Source organism: Nicotiana tomentosiformis, chromosome 3 (assembly GCF_000390325.3).
Source record: "Nicotiana tomentosiformis chromosome 3, ASM39032v3, whole genome shotgun sequence".
Lineage (NCBI taxonomy): Eukaryota > Viridiplantae > Streptophyta > Magnoliopsida > Solanales > Solanaceae > Nicotiana > Nicotiana tomentosiformis.
In genome coordinates this window covers 24,698,854-24,714,711 of record NC_090814.1, presented here as the reverse complement: position 1 = coordinate 24,714,711, position 15,858 = coordinate 24,698,854, and the positions used below count along the sequence as shown (strand labels likewise).

At 36.5% G+C, this 15,858-nt stretch overlaps 1 protein-coding gene across 2 annotated transcripts; it reads left to right on the top strand.

Annotated features, from left to right (window-relative positions):
- The first annotated feature begins 2,130 nt into the window (after positions 1-2,130).
- Positions 2,131-15,858, top strand: LOC104090608 (serine/threonine-protein kinase BSK1-like). 2 transcript variants are annotated; one of them, XM_009595745.4, is made up of 9 exons: positions 2,131-2,636; positions 2,721-2,856; positions 3,290-3,423; positions 3,557-3,662; positions 4,387-4,472; positions 4,810-4,998; positions 6,598-6,762; positions 6,859-6,972; positions 15,230-15,858. In XM_009595745.4, exons 1-9 carry the CDS (start codon positions 2,295-2,297, stop codon positions 15,482-15,484), a joined length of 1,527 nt encoding a protein of 508 aa, XP_009594040.1. In that variant the 5' UTR covers positions 2,131-2,294; the 3' UTR covers positions 15,485-15,858. The 2 variants fall into 2 exon arrangements, with proteins under 2 accessions (XP_009594040.1, XP_070052893.1); XM_070196792.1 differs by lacking the exon at positions 15,230-15,858 and adding an exon at positions 14,164-14,317 and having other exon boundaries at positions 2,156-2,636.

Genomic DNA, 15,858 nt, shown 5'->3' with positions numbered 1-15,858 from the left:
GAAGCATGTTGTCTTAATGGTTTTTCACGTTCCTCGACTAAAACCTCAATGATATGGACATGTGAAGAGTTCTATTATGATATGCATAAACTTATGTGTTTTCCAACACCAATTAGAAACTATATAAATTTATTTCCTTGAACAAGTAAGTTTGCACCCTTCAAATACCTTATGTAATAGTACAAAGATGGCTTATAGAAAGATTTGAGAACAATATCATACATGGAGCACTTACAAAGGTCAATATACTATCCCTAATATATGTTTATCTTAAGGATTTACTGTTCTCTCCCAAAAACTGAAGAATATCTTTTTAAAATTGTTCGATAATAAGTTTTGTACGTTTATATTTTGCAATGACTCTAAATAAAGCACAAGGTCAAACAATCTCAATGTTAGATTTTATCCAGCATAACATGTTTTTTATATAACAAACTTTACGTCGTACATTCAAGAGGGATATCAATATCGACAATAAGAGTCCTCATCATGACAGAGTAACAAAAACGAATGACAGGAACATACTCCAATAATATTGTTATTATGTGAGAATATGCTTCATTACAAGTGTGCACCTCATGAAAATGAATTGTAAGTAAAAATATCACATATATCCGGTTAAAGTGTTATTTGTACAAGTTTTAATAATATCCGATCATCGTGACCTAGACAAACAAGTCAGCACACTACGATCCACATCAATCATTCAGATAAACTTGTACTTCAGTCTTTTATATATAATTATTTACTCAAATATTTCTTTTAATATAAAATCATGTATTATATAATTCGACCTATACGTACAACGCATATGCAGAGAATCTAGTTATATTAAAAACACGAAAGCCCTTAATAAAATATCGTTCGTCTTTTTTACCCCTTTAAAATATAGTTCACACTGGACAAAATAATCATTTGATTATTTTTATAATATTTAATAATTAATCATTTAATTAATTTTCTCCTATTTAGGAGTAGTCATTGATGTCACCTTGCATACAAGGAAATATAATCTTTTAATTAATTAAAATTTTCAAATATTTTAGGAAAGTTAAAGTGATACAAATGTGATTGAATTGATTCTAACGAAATAAAAAGATAGGAAGAAACTTAGAAATATATGCTTTTGTTAAGTATCCTAACTATTTAAAAGGTCATACGTCCTAGGAAATTTATAGTAGAAAAGAAGGTCTCTTGCTCTACGAGTAGGAACAGGAGTTTCAAGTCCATAACTACATACAAAGACTCTAAAACTAATTCATTTTTTTTTCTTCGTATGTAGTATATTTCATGTATCTACTATGAATTTATCTAATTGTGTATAGCAATTATTAGATTAATTGATTCGATAAACACATGAAGCCCCTATGTATAATATTGGACAATATTTTACTCTTTAAAAATAAATTTTATATTGAAAAAATTATCATTTAATTATTTTTATTGTTCAGTATATTAAAGTTATTTTTTATACTTTTCTATTCATCGGGTTTTCGTATAATATTTAAAAACTAATATCAATAATTAAAATAAATAACTAAGAAATTTTTTAAGCATATGAAAGAAAGAAAGACGGAGAGACAGATGGGTGGCGCAATAGGCCAAGAGACTAAAAAGAAGCATGATGACTCGTGAACTTGAAATAATAAAATTATAAAACTGGAGTAAATTTTAAGTTAATATAACAACTGAGATGATTAAGGACTTCTATGAGCAGAGTTTTTCTTTTGTTGAGTTGGCTAAATATGATCATCAATAATCATTTTCAGGAAGCTATACCTTTTCCTTTAACTTTTATTTTTTAACTCAAATTTAATTTTAATATAATATTTCTGTAATTTTTGAATTGAGATGATTAAGGATTTCTATGAACAGAGTTTTTCTTTTGTTGAGCTAAATATGATTTAATCATTTTCGGGAAGTTATACCTTTTTCTTTAACTTTTATTTATTTTTAACTAAAATATAATTTTAATATAATATTTATGTAATTTTTGTATTTTTAATAATTATTAAGATAGAATATAAGCGCGTTTCTAGTCCACTAAAATATCTTTACCTATTCGATTTCAGACAGGACAGGACAGGAACAGAACAGGAGAGGGGTCGCACGACGGAAAAGTCTGTTTGTAGTTTTAACTGTTAAACGACAGCAATCAAACTACCAAGAAGCTTATCACTCTCTTTCTCATTTCTAACCAGAAGAGAAGGAGAAAGCAGAAAAAGTCCCATTTTTTCTTTATCCAACATGTTTCTCTCTGTTATCTGAACATTTGTGTGAGAGTGGATAGAGTCATGGGCTGTTGTGAATCCAAGTTTTTTCCCAGTAATGAAACACACCCAGAAAACGACAAGCCTCAATATCACGGCCCTATCCAATTCCAAACCGAGCCATTCATTAATCGCCCACCCACCGTCGCTGCTGCCGCGCCTGACTCCACAACCATCCCCTCCTTTTCCGAGTTCTCATTAACTGACCTCAAAACCGCCACCAATAATTTCAGCTCTGAATTAATTGTGTCCGAAAGTGGGGAGAAGGCCCCCAATGTAGTGTACAAAGGCCGACTCCAGAACTGCCACTGCATCGCTGTCAAGAAGTTCTCTAGACTCGCCTGGCCTGACCCTAAGCTGTTTGCCGTAATTTTGCTTAACTAACTTAATTTTAAAATTTCAATAATAATCTGCTTCTCAATCAGCTTGAATGTATTTTTTTTTTTGAAGGAGGAAGCATGGGGAGTTGGGAGGTTGAGGCATAAAAGGCTGGCTAATTTAATTGGGTATTGCTGCGATGGTGATGAGAGGTTGCTTGTGGCTGAATACATGCCTAATGATACTCTTGCTAAGCATTTATTTCATTGTACGTTTTCTTGATCAAACTCTGTAGAAGCTTAGATTCTTTAAGTAAAATGAATTCTAACTGAATCTACTATTCCTAATTAATCAATGTCAGATAGGCTGTTGATGGGCAATGTTGGAGACTACAACTCTTATTAGATCTATTTTAGTTACTCCCTCCATTTCAATTTATATGGCATGGAGTTTAAGAAAGAAATGTGGAATTTAGAAACATGTGGTTTTAAATACTATGACATAACATTTGTGTGGCTATAAAAGCTTGTCATGGATAAAACGGGAAGTTCAAGTTTACTAGTTTCCAAATTTGAAAATGTGTCATTCTCTCCGAAATGAACTAATAAGGAAATAAAGTCATTCTTTTGGAACGAAGGAGTATTTGATTATCGCCTCCTCACATGTCTCCTGTAATTCCCTGCTCCCCAAATTGTGTTCAGGGGAAAGTCAGATGATCGAGTGGGCTATGCGCCTTCGGGTGGCACTTTCCATAGCTGAAGCCTTGGACTATTGTACAAATGAAGGCCGTCCATTATACCATGACCTAAATGCTTATAGAGTTCTCTTTGAAGAGGTATTATCAGGAACTATTTTCCCCTTAATTGGAGAAACTTTTGCGCTAGTTCCTTCGTTTAGTTAAAATGTTGTATTTGTACCTTCAACTTCTGCTGACAGGATGAGATTTCATACTTAACTGGACTTTGTAGGGTGGTGATCCACGACTTTCATGTTTTGGCCTGATGAAAAATAGTTGCGATGGGAAAAGCTATAGCACAAATCTTGCCTATACTCCTCCCGAATATTTAAGAAATGGTAAACATTTCTCAGCTCAGCAAAGTTATCATTTTTCTTATCCTCTTACTTTATGACTGCAGTCACCTTATTGGCTATTGCACCTCAAATTCATATCATACATTGTTTTGAACCTTTTTGAACGAACCAGGATTCTACTTATGCATCATACTGCTATTTTCTTATGCTCCCATTCCGTCTCGCGGATGGTGAAACTGAATATGAAATATATTCTTCTGAACTAGAAATGTCTAATGTACTCTATGCTGGGAGTACTAATAGGTCATTAAGTGGATTCAAAATCAATGTACTTTCAGTTTTACTTGTATTTTATTGGAGGTACCGTAGGATTTCTTTGAAGATTGTTCTCTTATTATTTTGTTTCAATTGTGTTTCCAAAGGGCTTGTCATTAAACTACGTGAGAGACATGTGAAATCTGGAAATTTTTCAACTGGTCCCAGGCAAAAGGAGTTATATGTATTTTTTTGTTTCTAAGTAATGGTGCCTGTAATATACCGTAGAACTATTTTGTTATGTAGCCATAGATGAACTACGTTCAACAATGAAGGTGAAGAAGAATCTTATCAATTGCAAACTTTCTTGAGACTGTTTGTTCGCCTTCATTATAAATGGTCTAGCAGTTGATGGTAAGTAATTAGTCTATCTGCAGTATAGGTTAATGTCTCCCTTAACGTGCATGAATGGTCCTTATATCTGAAACATGATCTTAATTGTGTTCTCCAGGAAGGGTCACCCCTGAAAGTGTCATGTATAGTTTTGGCACGGTCCTTTTGGACCTTCTAAGTGGAAAGCATATTCCTCCAAGTCATGTGAGTTGCTCTCTCTCCCTATCACTCCCAGCAAATTAAAGTAAGATGTTGCATTTTCCTCTTTGTCGGTCTATCTTATCAATAATTTACTTATCTGTGATGGTGAAATTGCCAACAAGATTGTGAAATGGCATATTTTGATTTGATCTTTCATCCCTCAGTTGTGGGTGGCTCTGTTGCTAATGCCTGCTAACATGCCACTAAAAATTAACATGAAACTAAAAGGAGGAACCTTGTTGCAAAATTAGATGTTTCTTGGACAATCTTAATGTGGAGCTACGATTGCACTACCTTTAAAGAATTATCTGTAATGGTGAGATTTTGTGTTGGGATGTAGGCACTTGACATGATACGGGGGAACAACATCATCCTTTTAATGGATTCACATCTGGAGGGTAAGTTCTCCACAGAAGAAGCAACAGTTGTTGTTGGTCTTGCCTCACAATGTTTGCAATATGAACCTCGGGAGAGGCCGAGTACAAAGGATCTTGTTGCTACACTTGCTCCATTACAAACCAAAACTGAGGTAATGATCTAATTGGACTTTGATCAATTAACCCTAGAACAAAGATCCTTACTCCTAATCCGTATTTGAGGGGATTAAGACTCAAGAGACTGGTTCCTAATCCTAACCCAGATTGACCAAGGCTAGTAACTCATTCATCTGAGTTTATGCGGAGTCTCTCTCTATCTCTTGGAACATGTGCCATCCAAATCTGTATTGTTAAGACTTTAAATTGTCAGGAGGTTGTCCTGATAATTTCCTTGTTATAAAATTAGATAACTGATAACCAAGCATCGAGAATTAAGTTGTTACTTATGGAAGATCGAATAACTTTATTTCCTGGAAGATTGGTGTTTTAGAAGCTATAATTTCTAATTTTCAGAATTGACTTTCACTATTTATCGGGCCGCCTTTGTTTGCTTCAATTTGCAACATATTTATTATTTTGTACTCAACTTTTCTTTTACCTTTTCAATTTCTTGATTATCCATAAGCAATCTAACGACATCTTATTGATTTTGGTGAAGAATTTCGGGACATCGAATAGATAGAACTTGCAAGTTGATAATCATTTAGATCTTAAATGAAGATTGTGGGCCAATCCGACTCAATAAACTGTTTTTGAGCATGATTTCTTCACCCCCTTCTACTATTTGGAATATCTTTGTGATGTCAAATATCATGTTTGTCACTCCCACTTATTTACTCTGTTGACATCCCAAAGATAATTGAAATAGCAGAGGGTGACGGTGAATTCGTGCTCAAAACCAGTTTACTTCGGTGTATTAGCCCATAATCTTTATTTATGATCTTGATAATGATAGCACTTTCTCTTAATGCGTTGCAAGATCAAGTACTATTAATGTTGAAACATGAGCAATGAAAGCCTACGCCTGGAGTGTGGGAATGTGAAACACTGAATGTTGGACATAGTATATCACCATCCATGACATGTGAGAGGATAATGGCTACAGGAAGTCAGGAACATGTATTGGATTCTATCATGTCAGAAAGTAAATCATAGCCAAAACCAATTGCCAGTGGCTGTGTTAAATTATTTTTTATTATATATTGTGACCTTTTACTTCGTTAATTTGAGTTTTTCTCCTTACAATTTTGATGTCATGCACTTAAATACTATAAGTGGGCTGTTTAAAACTTAATTCTTAAGTTTCAACGAGTTCACACCCCTTGCATGTAAGTGACATAACTTCGTCACAACAAACAAAGTGCTTGCAACAAGCAGTTTGCTGGTTATTTTCTTACTCTAATCCTGTAAAGTTGGCAAAGAAGATGGATGATAATCTGCCCGCTCATGGTTTAAATTTGTCTTTGCTTTCTCAACTGCTTGAAAATGTAATGCTGCATCACAGATACAATCGTCAGGTGCAATATGAGTGATATTGTGTTTCCAGCCTTTGTTGACTAGCTTTCCGTGAGACAGCCTATAAAATAATCTGTTTTGTATGGTTTAAATACAATTAAAGAATTCAAGTACTCGAACACTTTGCTTCAAGTACTCAGAACTCAAGAATCTATAGCTAGGGGGAGAGCTCAACTAATATTGGTGAGAGCGAATGTTTCAGGCAGTAATATTATGCTGCTGTTATCCTATTTCAGATTCCATCTTATGTCATGCTTGGAATTTCTAAACAAGAGGAAGCCCCACCAGCCCCCCTGCGCCCTCTTTCACCAATGGGGGAAGCATGTTCTCGAATGGATCTCACAGCAATCCATCAGATATTGGTTATGACACACTACCGAGATGACGAAGGAACCAATGAGGTAAAATTGACTGGCTCGATTGATTGCTTGGTTCGCTAATGTTAATCTCTCTTACTACTCTTACTAAAGGTCGGATCTGAACATTACTTGTACCAGTTATCTTTCCAAGAGTGGACTCAACAAATGAGAGATATGCTAGATGCAAGGAAGCGCGGGGACTATGCTTTTCGTGATAAAGAGTTCAAGACGGCAATAGATTGTTATTCTCAGGTATGGTTTTCTACTGTAATTACTATGATTAAACATGTAAGTCACCTAGCAAATGGTGCAATATAAATGATACAATATCTAGAAGACGGATATTAACGGCAATTTAAAATGCATCTGTGTGGTTGGAATCCATGCAAAATCCCAAGCAAAAAATAGAATTCAATGGAAGTAAAAAATCTATATAATGTGATACCAATTAGTCGGATTAAGTTTTAGTCATGTTAGTGTGTTTTCTTTAGGTTCAGTGTTTTCTAGAAGTCTTTTAGTCCCGTAAGAGATATATATTCCAATAGAATCTAGAGAACTTCTAGTAACTAGCGCTTTTTCATTTTAGTTTTTATATGGTTTTATAGTTTATTGAACTGAGATGAGCTTAAATGGAGTGACATGGCAGTGAGGAATCATGTATCCTACCCCAAGTTGCTTGGAATTGAGGCGTAATTTTTGTTGTTATTTGTTTGATTCATCACTATTAGCTTGAGGAATTATATTGATATACAGTGTTGGAAATTCTTAAGAGAATTTTTATATTATATGCAAAGTGCCAATCCTATGGAATGTATTACCTTTAATTTGGTGTAAAACATATGTTTATACCCTTATAATATTCTTGAATAATAATGAGGAAAAACACAGACGGGCCTAAAGAACCACCTCAAGTGGGCTAGGATCCAGATAGCAGGAGATGGTCGGTGCTGCCCTAGCTAGGTTGTTATTGAGAGAGATGGCATCAAGTTTTTTATTCCAATTTGGGTGGAGAGGAAAACCCGATTTGAACTGAGATCGTCGGAGCTGAAGGAGATTGCTGAAGAATCCAGAGGTCCGAAGATGTAAAAGGACCGATGGACAAAAACAACCTACGTGAAAGAGATGGGTCAACTCAGCCCTGCAGTTTCACGTGATAAAGGCAAAGAGCACATGGGATTCTCAAGTGAAGAGCTAGCTGTCACAATTTTACAAAATAAGGGGGAGGCTACTGAAAAGGAGATTAGGGTTTCAGAAGATTTAAACACAAGTTTGGGCCACTCTATTTGGCCCAATGCTTCAGATTCTGTAAACACAACTTATGGGCCAGATTTTGCAGCCCAAGTCATTTTTAATGACTTATACAATAAGCCAAATAAAGAAGGAATACTCGATCCTTTCTTTATAGACTTAAAAGTCACATCTGAACCGAAACAATAAAGATACACAATGAATCACTCTGATTCATTAACATCAGAGTCAGAAAAGGAAGAAACAGAAAATATAGCTACTTCAGATACTGATGGTGAAAAGGAAGACATGTAAGCAGAGAAAAACCTAAACTCCATGGCAATAATCAAGATCGGGGAATATTCTGGTAGCGATTACAGTGCAATTGAGAAGAACCAGGCCATGACCACTCACCAAGAAGGTCCAGATATTGATGAATGGGTAGTGGAGGATGCTGAACCCTTACAACAATAGAATCTTCTTCCTGATAATGAGATGGATGCAACACTTTGGGTTCATCAAAATTTGATAAAATTGGGGAAAATGTTTGGGGTTGATTTCCAGGGCCATGAAGAAGAAGCTCTTGAACTTCTCATGCAGATTGATAGTAGCAGAAAGGCAAAGAAGATGGAAGCAGAAGTTAATATCAAGAAGAGCAGTTTCAAGGGGTCACAAGAACTATAAGGGTTGGCCTCTTTTGATCTTAAATTCAAAAGCAACGGAAATAGGAGCGGGGGAAGGGCTTTAATCTTAATTGATCAATGAAGCTCAAATTAGTCACATGGAATGTGAGGGGATTAAATAAAATAGATAAGAGGAGGTTGGTGAAGAATTCTTTCATCGATTGGGGAGCAGACATTATATGTTTGCAAGAAACAAAGCTTGAAGGGGATGTAGAAGATATTGTTAATTATATTTGGGGAGGAAGATGGGAAAGCTATGCTTGTCTAGAAGCCAGTGGTACTAGAGGTGGAATCATGATGATATGGGATAGAAGGGTATGGAAAGGGGAGATTCTTCAAATTGGGTTATACACTTTGACTTGCAGATTTGAAGGCATGTTACAGAACTTTAAATGTCATATTACAGGGGTGTATGCCTCTAATTGTGACATCGAAAGATAAGAGGTTTGGGGAGAAATTAGTGTTGTGAGGGGTCTGATGGAGGGTCCATGGGCAATTTGTGGGGATTTCAACATTGTTAGATTCCCTACTTAGAAAAGAAACTGCAGGAGAAGGTCCACAGCTATGGTGGAATTCTCAATCTTCATAGAGTGATCTTCAGCTAGAAGGAGACACTTATACTTGGTTCAAAGGGGACACTCACACCAATGCATCAAGAATTGACAGAATCTTGATCTCTGAAGAGTGGGATGACTGTTTTAGCAACATCAAACAATTCGCTCTTCAGAGAGTGACATCTGATCATGTTCCTATTGTTTTACAATGTGGAAATTGGGACCAACCAAAGTCATATTTCAAATTTGACAATTGGTGGTTGAACTCAGATGGCTTTGTTGACAGAATCAGGAGTTGGTGGACATCATTTGATTTCGCAGGAAAACCTGATTATCTTCTAGCTTGTAAATTAAAGGCCTTGAAAGGTAAACTAAGGGAATGGAGCAAAAGCTGCCAAGGCAACTTGAAGGCCCAAAAATCAAACCTTCTTAAGCAACTGGCTGTACTGGACAGAGTACTAGAAGTCAGAAGCCTAACTGAGGGGGAAATGGTGGATAAGACATCACTACTGTTGAAGTATGAAGAACTTCTGAAGAATGAAGAAGTGGCATGGAGGCAAAGGTCCAGGGCCATTTGGCTCAAAGAAGGAGATAGAAATACAAAGTTCTTCCATAAGACTGCCAATGCTCACAAAAGATGCAACAACATTGACCACTTAATGGTCCAAGATGAATCAATCACAGATCCACAAAGAATCAAAAATGAGATAGTAAGTTTCTACAAATAACTCTACACTGAGACTGAAGAATGGAGACCTGCAACCAATTTTAGGAGTTGTCCAACAATAACTGAGCAAGATAAAAATTTACTACAAAGCAGATTCGATGAATAAGAAATTTTTAGGTGTTTGAAATTGTGTACTATGGACAAGGCACCAAGACCTGATGGCTTTACATTGGGATTCTTTATTAAATGTTGGGAGGTGCTTAAACAGGACATCATGAGGGTGTTTCACAATTTTCACTCCCATGGTTTATTTGAAAAGAGTTTCAATGCAACCTACATTGCCTTGATCCCCAAGAAGAATGGTGCAAAGGAATTGATGGACTTCAGGCCTATAAGCCTAATAGGGAGCATTTACAAGATTATTGCAAAAGTCCTGACTCTGAGGCTGAAAAAGGTGATGGGAAAATCGATAGATTCTCAACAAATGGCATTCATAAAAGAAAGGCAAATAATGGATGCCATACTAATAGCCAATGAAGCAATAAACTCAAGACAAAAACAGAAGAAGCCTGGTATCCTTTGCAAGCTAGATATTGAGAAAGCATTTGACCATGTGAATTGGAATTTCTTACTAAACATGCTACAACAAATGGGATTTGGAGTACAGGATTAAATGGATGAAATTCTGTATATCTACTGTCAAATTCTCAGTCATTATTAATGGTTCTCGAGAAGGATTCTTTCCTACTGAGAGAGGTCTCAGGCAGGGTGATCCCTTGTCACCTTTTCTTTTCATAATAGCCATGGAAGGTTTGAGCAACATGATCAAAAAAGCCAAACTCAATGGGTGGATTAAAGGCTTTGAGGTAGCCATGAATGGACATAACAACCAGGAGATTACACATCTTCAATATGCTGATGACACATTAATCTTCTGTGATGCAGAAGTGGAACAACTAAGAGTTTTGAGGATTATACTGGTTCTTCTTGAAGTAATTTCTGGGCTACACATTAATTGGAGAAAGAGTCATCTCTTCCCGATCAATGAAGTAACGAACATGGAGGATTTAGCACTGATCCCGGGGGAGAAGTGGGGACTATCCCTACCACTTATCTGGGTATGCCACTGGGGCCAAGTCAAAATCTACTGCAATATGGAACAATGTACTGGAGAAATGTGAGAAAAAGTTGTCAAGATGAAAATGTCAATATTTGTCAATGGGAGGAAGGCTCACTCTGATTAACTCGGTATTAGATTCACTGCCAACCTATATGATGTCCCTTTTTCCCATTCCTGCGGGAGTCATTCAAAGGCTGGATAACATAAGGAGGAATTTTTTGTGGCAAGGCAAAAAGGAAAAAAAGGCCTATTACCTGGTCAAGTGGAAAGAGGTAACTCTCAGCAAAGCGCAATGTAGATTGGGAATTAGAAACTTGAAGAATCACAGCAAAGCCCTTAAACTAAAATGGCTATGGAGATACTCTCAAGACCCTAAAAGTTTATGGAGCAAGGTAATCAAAGCCAAATATGAAGTAGAAGACAATTGGATGACTAAACCAGTTAGCACAGCCTGTGGAGTTGGTCTTTGGAGATCCATAAGGGTATTATGGTCAGCTCTAAAAAAACAAGTCTCTATTAAAATGCTAAATAGTAGCAGGAATCATTCTGGAATGACAATTGGCTGGGAAATGGAGCTCTGAAGGATTTATGCTCTGACATATATGCTCTAGCTCATCACCAACAGAGATCTATAGCTGAAATGTGGTCACCTCAAGGTTAGGAACTAATACTCAGAAGAGACTTGAATGATTGGGAGATAAATAGAATGATTGAGTTCTACAAACAACTAGACAACTTCACAGGAATTCAGAATGGAGATGACACATTGAGATGGCAGGGACATAGCAGTGGAAAATTCAGTGTCAATGCAGCCTACAAAACGATAAACCAACCAATATTTCAAGTCACCAACTGGCCCTGGAAACATATTTGGAAGACCAAGATACCATATAAGGTTGCATGTTTCTCATGGCTACTGGCAAAGGAAGTTGTGCTCACACATGAAAACTTAAACTAGAGTAAGTGGACTCTATGCTCAAGATGTTTTCTTTGTGAAAATGAAGTGGAAACAGTTGGTCACCTATTTTTGCACTGTCGGATAACTGATTAGTTATGGAAGATCTTCATTAATCTCAGAGGCATATCTTGGACAATGCCTAGAAAGATTACTGAAGCTCTCTTTAGTTGGGAAGCAGCTGGAGCTGGGGCATACAACAAAAACAGATGGAGAATGGTCCCTGCTAGTATTTGGTGGACAATTTGGAAAGAAAGGAACTCTAGATGTTTCGAGAACAACAACACATTGCAAGAGATCAAACTTAGCTGTATTAAGATTTTTTGTTTTTGGTGCAACAAGATCTACCTAGAGGATACTATTTCTATCTTAGACACATTAGGTTCATGTTAGACATGTAGACTGGTTTACTCTTTTTGCTCACTTGTATATATGGTTTCAGTACAACCCATGTATTGTTTTGTGTTTAATACATACAACCTAAGTTGCTTGGATTCGGGTGCGGGTGTCCGATACGGGTGCAGATCTAGAGGTCAGATCCTTCATGATCTAAATTTAAAGATACGGGTGCGGGGATTCGGCTAAAAATAATTCAATTATTTAAAACTAGAGTTATAAAAATATGTCTAAATTATGAGACATTATGTGAAAAACTTATAAGGTATTCCGAGAAGGAGAAAATATTGAACAAGAGTAGAATTATAGAAGGAGATAAAAGGAAAAGGACTGACATAGAAATTTATATATACAAGGTATTCCATTTTCTTCCATATCACCCTAACTTTTGATTTGTTTTCAAAAATCATTGTATCTATCTCAAATTTTTCCGTTGATTTTGGTCAAAGTACCCAAAATTGGTTGACCAGATCCGACACGGATCTCACACCCATACCCACACCCACGTCGTGTCGACACGGGTGCGGCACTGAAAGTGGAGAGACCGAATAACTTAGCATACAACATGTTACCTTCTCAAAAAAAAGAAAAGCACAAAAAATAAAACACTATACTCGCAAGTTTTTTTTTTTTGAGTAAGGTAACAACACTACACTTACAAGGTAAACTTTTATTCATCACTATTAGCTTGAGTAAATTATATTTATATACAGTGTTGGACGATTGTAAGAGAATCTCTATATTATATACAAAATGCCAATCCTATGAATGTATTACCTTTAATTTGGTGTCCAACATATGTTTATAATTCCTGAATTCTAATGAGGAAAAGCACAAAAAGTAAACACTATATTTACAAGTTTTACAAGGTGAACTTGCACATCTCTCTGCGGTGGCTAAGTTAATCATGTTTTACTTGTAAGTTCAGCTCAAAGTTGTGTTCCTTTAATAGCCAACTGGAATTTAGCTAGAGAAAAATCACAGGAACACACTATGAATTTGAAATATGCACTCTCATCAAGTGTGACATAAGATTTGGTTAATGATAAAATATTACCACCTTGGAATATTTTGATCCCTGGTTTTTAAAACAACTACTTGTGTTGTTAATTTCATTTTTTGCCAAAACAAAGTAAATCTCTTTGAGGATAAACTATACAAATACCTAGGTTTCATAGTTTTGACTCTGCGATGAATTACTTGTATGAGATTTTCTCTTTTGTTGGTCTAAGTATACAAACTGCTTCTTTCTAAAAACGTGTTGGGTGTGCGAACAAAGTCCCGCATTAGTAGCTGAAAAGAAAAGGAAACATATAAGGTGTATATGTGAAGCCTTTTGGGGAAAACCGTGCAAGCTTGACTCTAAGCGGACAATATCACCGAATATTAAGAGTGTCTGTGGGCTGGCTTAGCCCAACAAACGTTTATGTGAAATTTCGGTATATGCTTTTTTATTTCAAATTAAAACATTTGACAGTTGATACATCTGCTGAGTTTAGGATTTTGATTAACAAGGTTCAGTATCTTTTTTTTTGTTCACGTGAATTTTCTTCAATGGTTTAAGCGGAGGCATCCCTTTTTTTTGGTTTAAGCGACCCTTGTGGTCCAGCCCTTCCCCGGACCCCGCGCATAGCGGGAGCTTAGTGCACCGGGCTGCCCTTTTTTTCTGGTTTAAGCGGAGGCATCCCGAAGCAAGATACTCTTGGAATTGATTGGAAATTAAAATATGAAATATACGTCCAAAAGTTACAAATTGTACATTGTTTAGTAGAGTGACATATACTGGACAAGGATTTGCTTATGAATCAACCTATACTATGATCTCTAGCTTCTGCCAATAGCTTTTATGTCATGGATAAGTTAAGGTGGATTTAGGATTTGAAGTTAGTGGGTGTAGAGTTCTACTACTGTAGCAGTCAGCTGGAATCTTTATCTAAGTTCAACTACTATAGCAGTCAGCTTGTATAGAGTTCTACTACTGTAGCAGTCAGCTTGTATAGAGTTCTACTACGGTAGCAGTCAGCTTGTATAGAGTTCTACTACTGTAGCAGTCAGCTGGAAACCCAAACTATTGAAGAACTGGAGCCTGTTGCAAGAGCACAGTGATATTGGGGTGATTATTAATGGGATCTTTATCTATGTTCAATATGTTATTGCTCTGTTGGAACCTAAGCAACTTATTATGCTGGGCTTAACTATTTTTTGACTAGATAAAAGTTGGCGTGAATGTGGATTTTCTTTCCTACCTTAAGTTATCATTAATTTCTCAGTTGATCTACCGAAAAAAAATGAAAAAATCGTTGATTTCTGAAAAAAAAAAAATGAAAAAATCGTTGATTTCTGAAAAAAGCATCATATCAAACTCTGTACAGAATTCGGTTTCCGAGAGATATAGGGGAACTTACTGATTTTTCAATTGAACAACTGAGGTTTTGGTCGTTTGGAGCAAGTTGTAGCCGGGAGAGTAAAAAATATTAATATCAGTATTTAGTGTGAGATTATAAGAGGAAAGGACAACACAAGCTTACTGGTGCAAACTGATAGGAATGGCCAAATGGGGTGGGTTAGCTGGTCAGGGCTTGGGTTTGGCTGAAGCGACAGATTGTTGGCCAAACTACGAACAACATTTAAGGTAAGGCCGTGGGACCATGGGCCGCTGAATGGAAAAACGGAAAGTCAAACGATGCAAATGAGGAATTTCTATCGTGCTACTTTACTTTTCTTTCCTGGTTATTTCTTGCATGATCATCATTACTCACATTTTTTGTGTTTACAACATTCTAGATTCACATATTTTTGGTACCGTCGTGTATCTTTCTGTAGTAGTGGCTCACTTGAAGAAGCTGAGTGAAGGAAGTTAGAGAACTTGACTTTCTTAGCAAGATACCTTTTGCTTTGTTGTCACAGTTTGTAGATGTAGGGACCATGGTCTCCCCAACTGTCTATGCACGACGCAGTATCTGTTATCTCATGTGTGATCAACCTGATGCGGCCCTTCGTGATGCTATGCAAGCACAATGCGTTTATCCAGATTGGCCAATGGCTTTCTACATGCAGTCAGTTGCGCTTGCCAAACTGGACATGCACCAAGATGCTGCAGACATGTTAAATGAGGCTGCTGGACTTGAAGAGAAGAAGCAGAAAAGTTGGAAAGGATCGTAAAGGTATCCTGTTTCAGATAATAAAGTGATTGTCCAGAATTCACCTCCCCTGATTTGTAAAAATGTTGATAGAGATATAGCCATCTTCTTGTTTGCAAATGTATCCAGTTATTGGTAAGTTAATGATAGGTTCTTCTCCTTTTGGTCAAATATGATCAGCTTTAACCCGTAGATGATGTAAGAGAGGAAAAGTGCTCATTAGGCTGCACAGGTTTAGCTCTCCACCCCCCACATCTCCACTCTAAGATAAATAGATTTTGCCATACATATGTAATGTTGAAAACGTTTAATGGCTAATTGTTGCTTACTAACATTCAGAATAATTGTGAATTCCAGTGAGATTGAGGACAACGGGACACCTGATAGTTCTGGTAA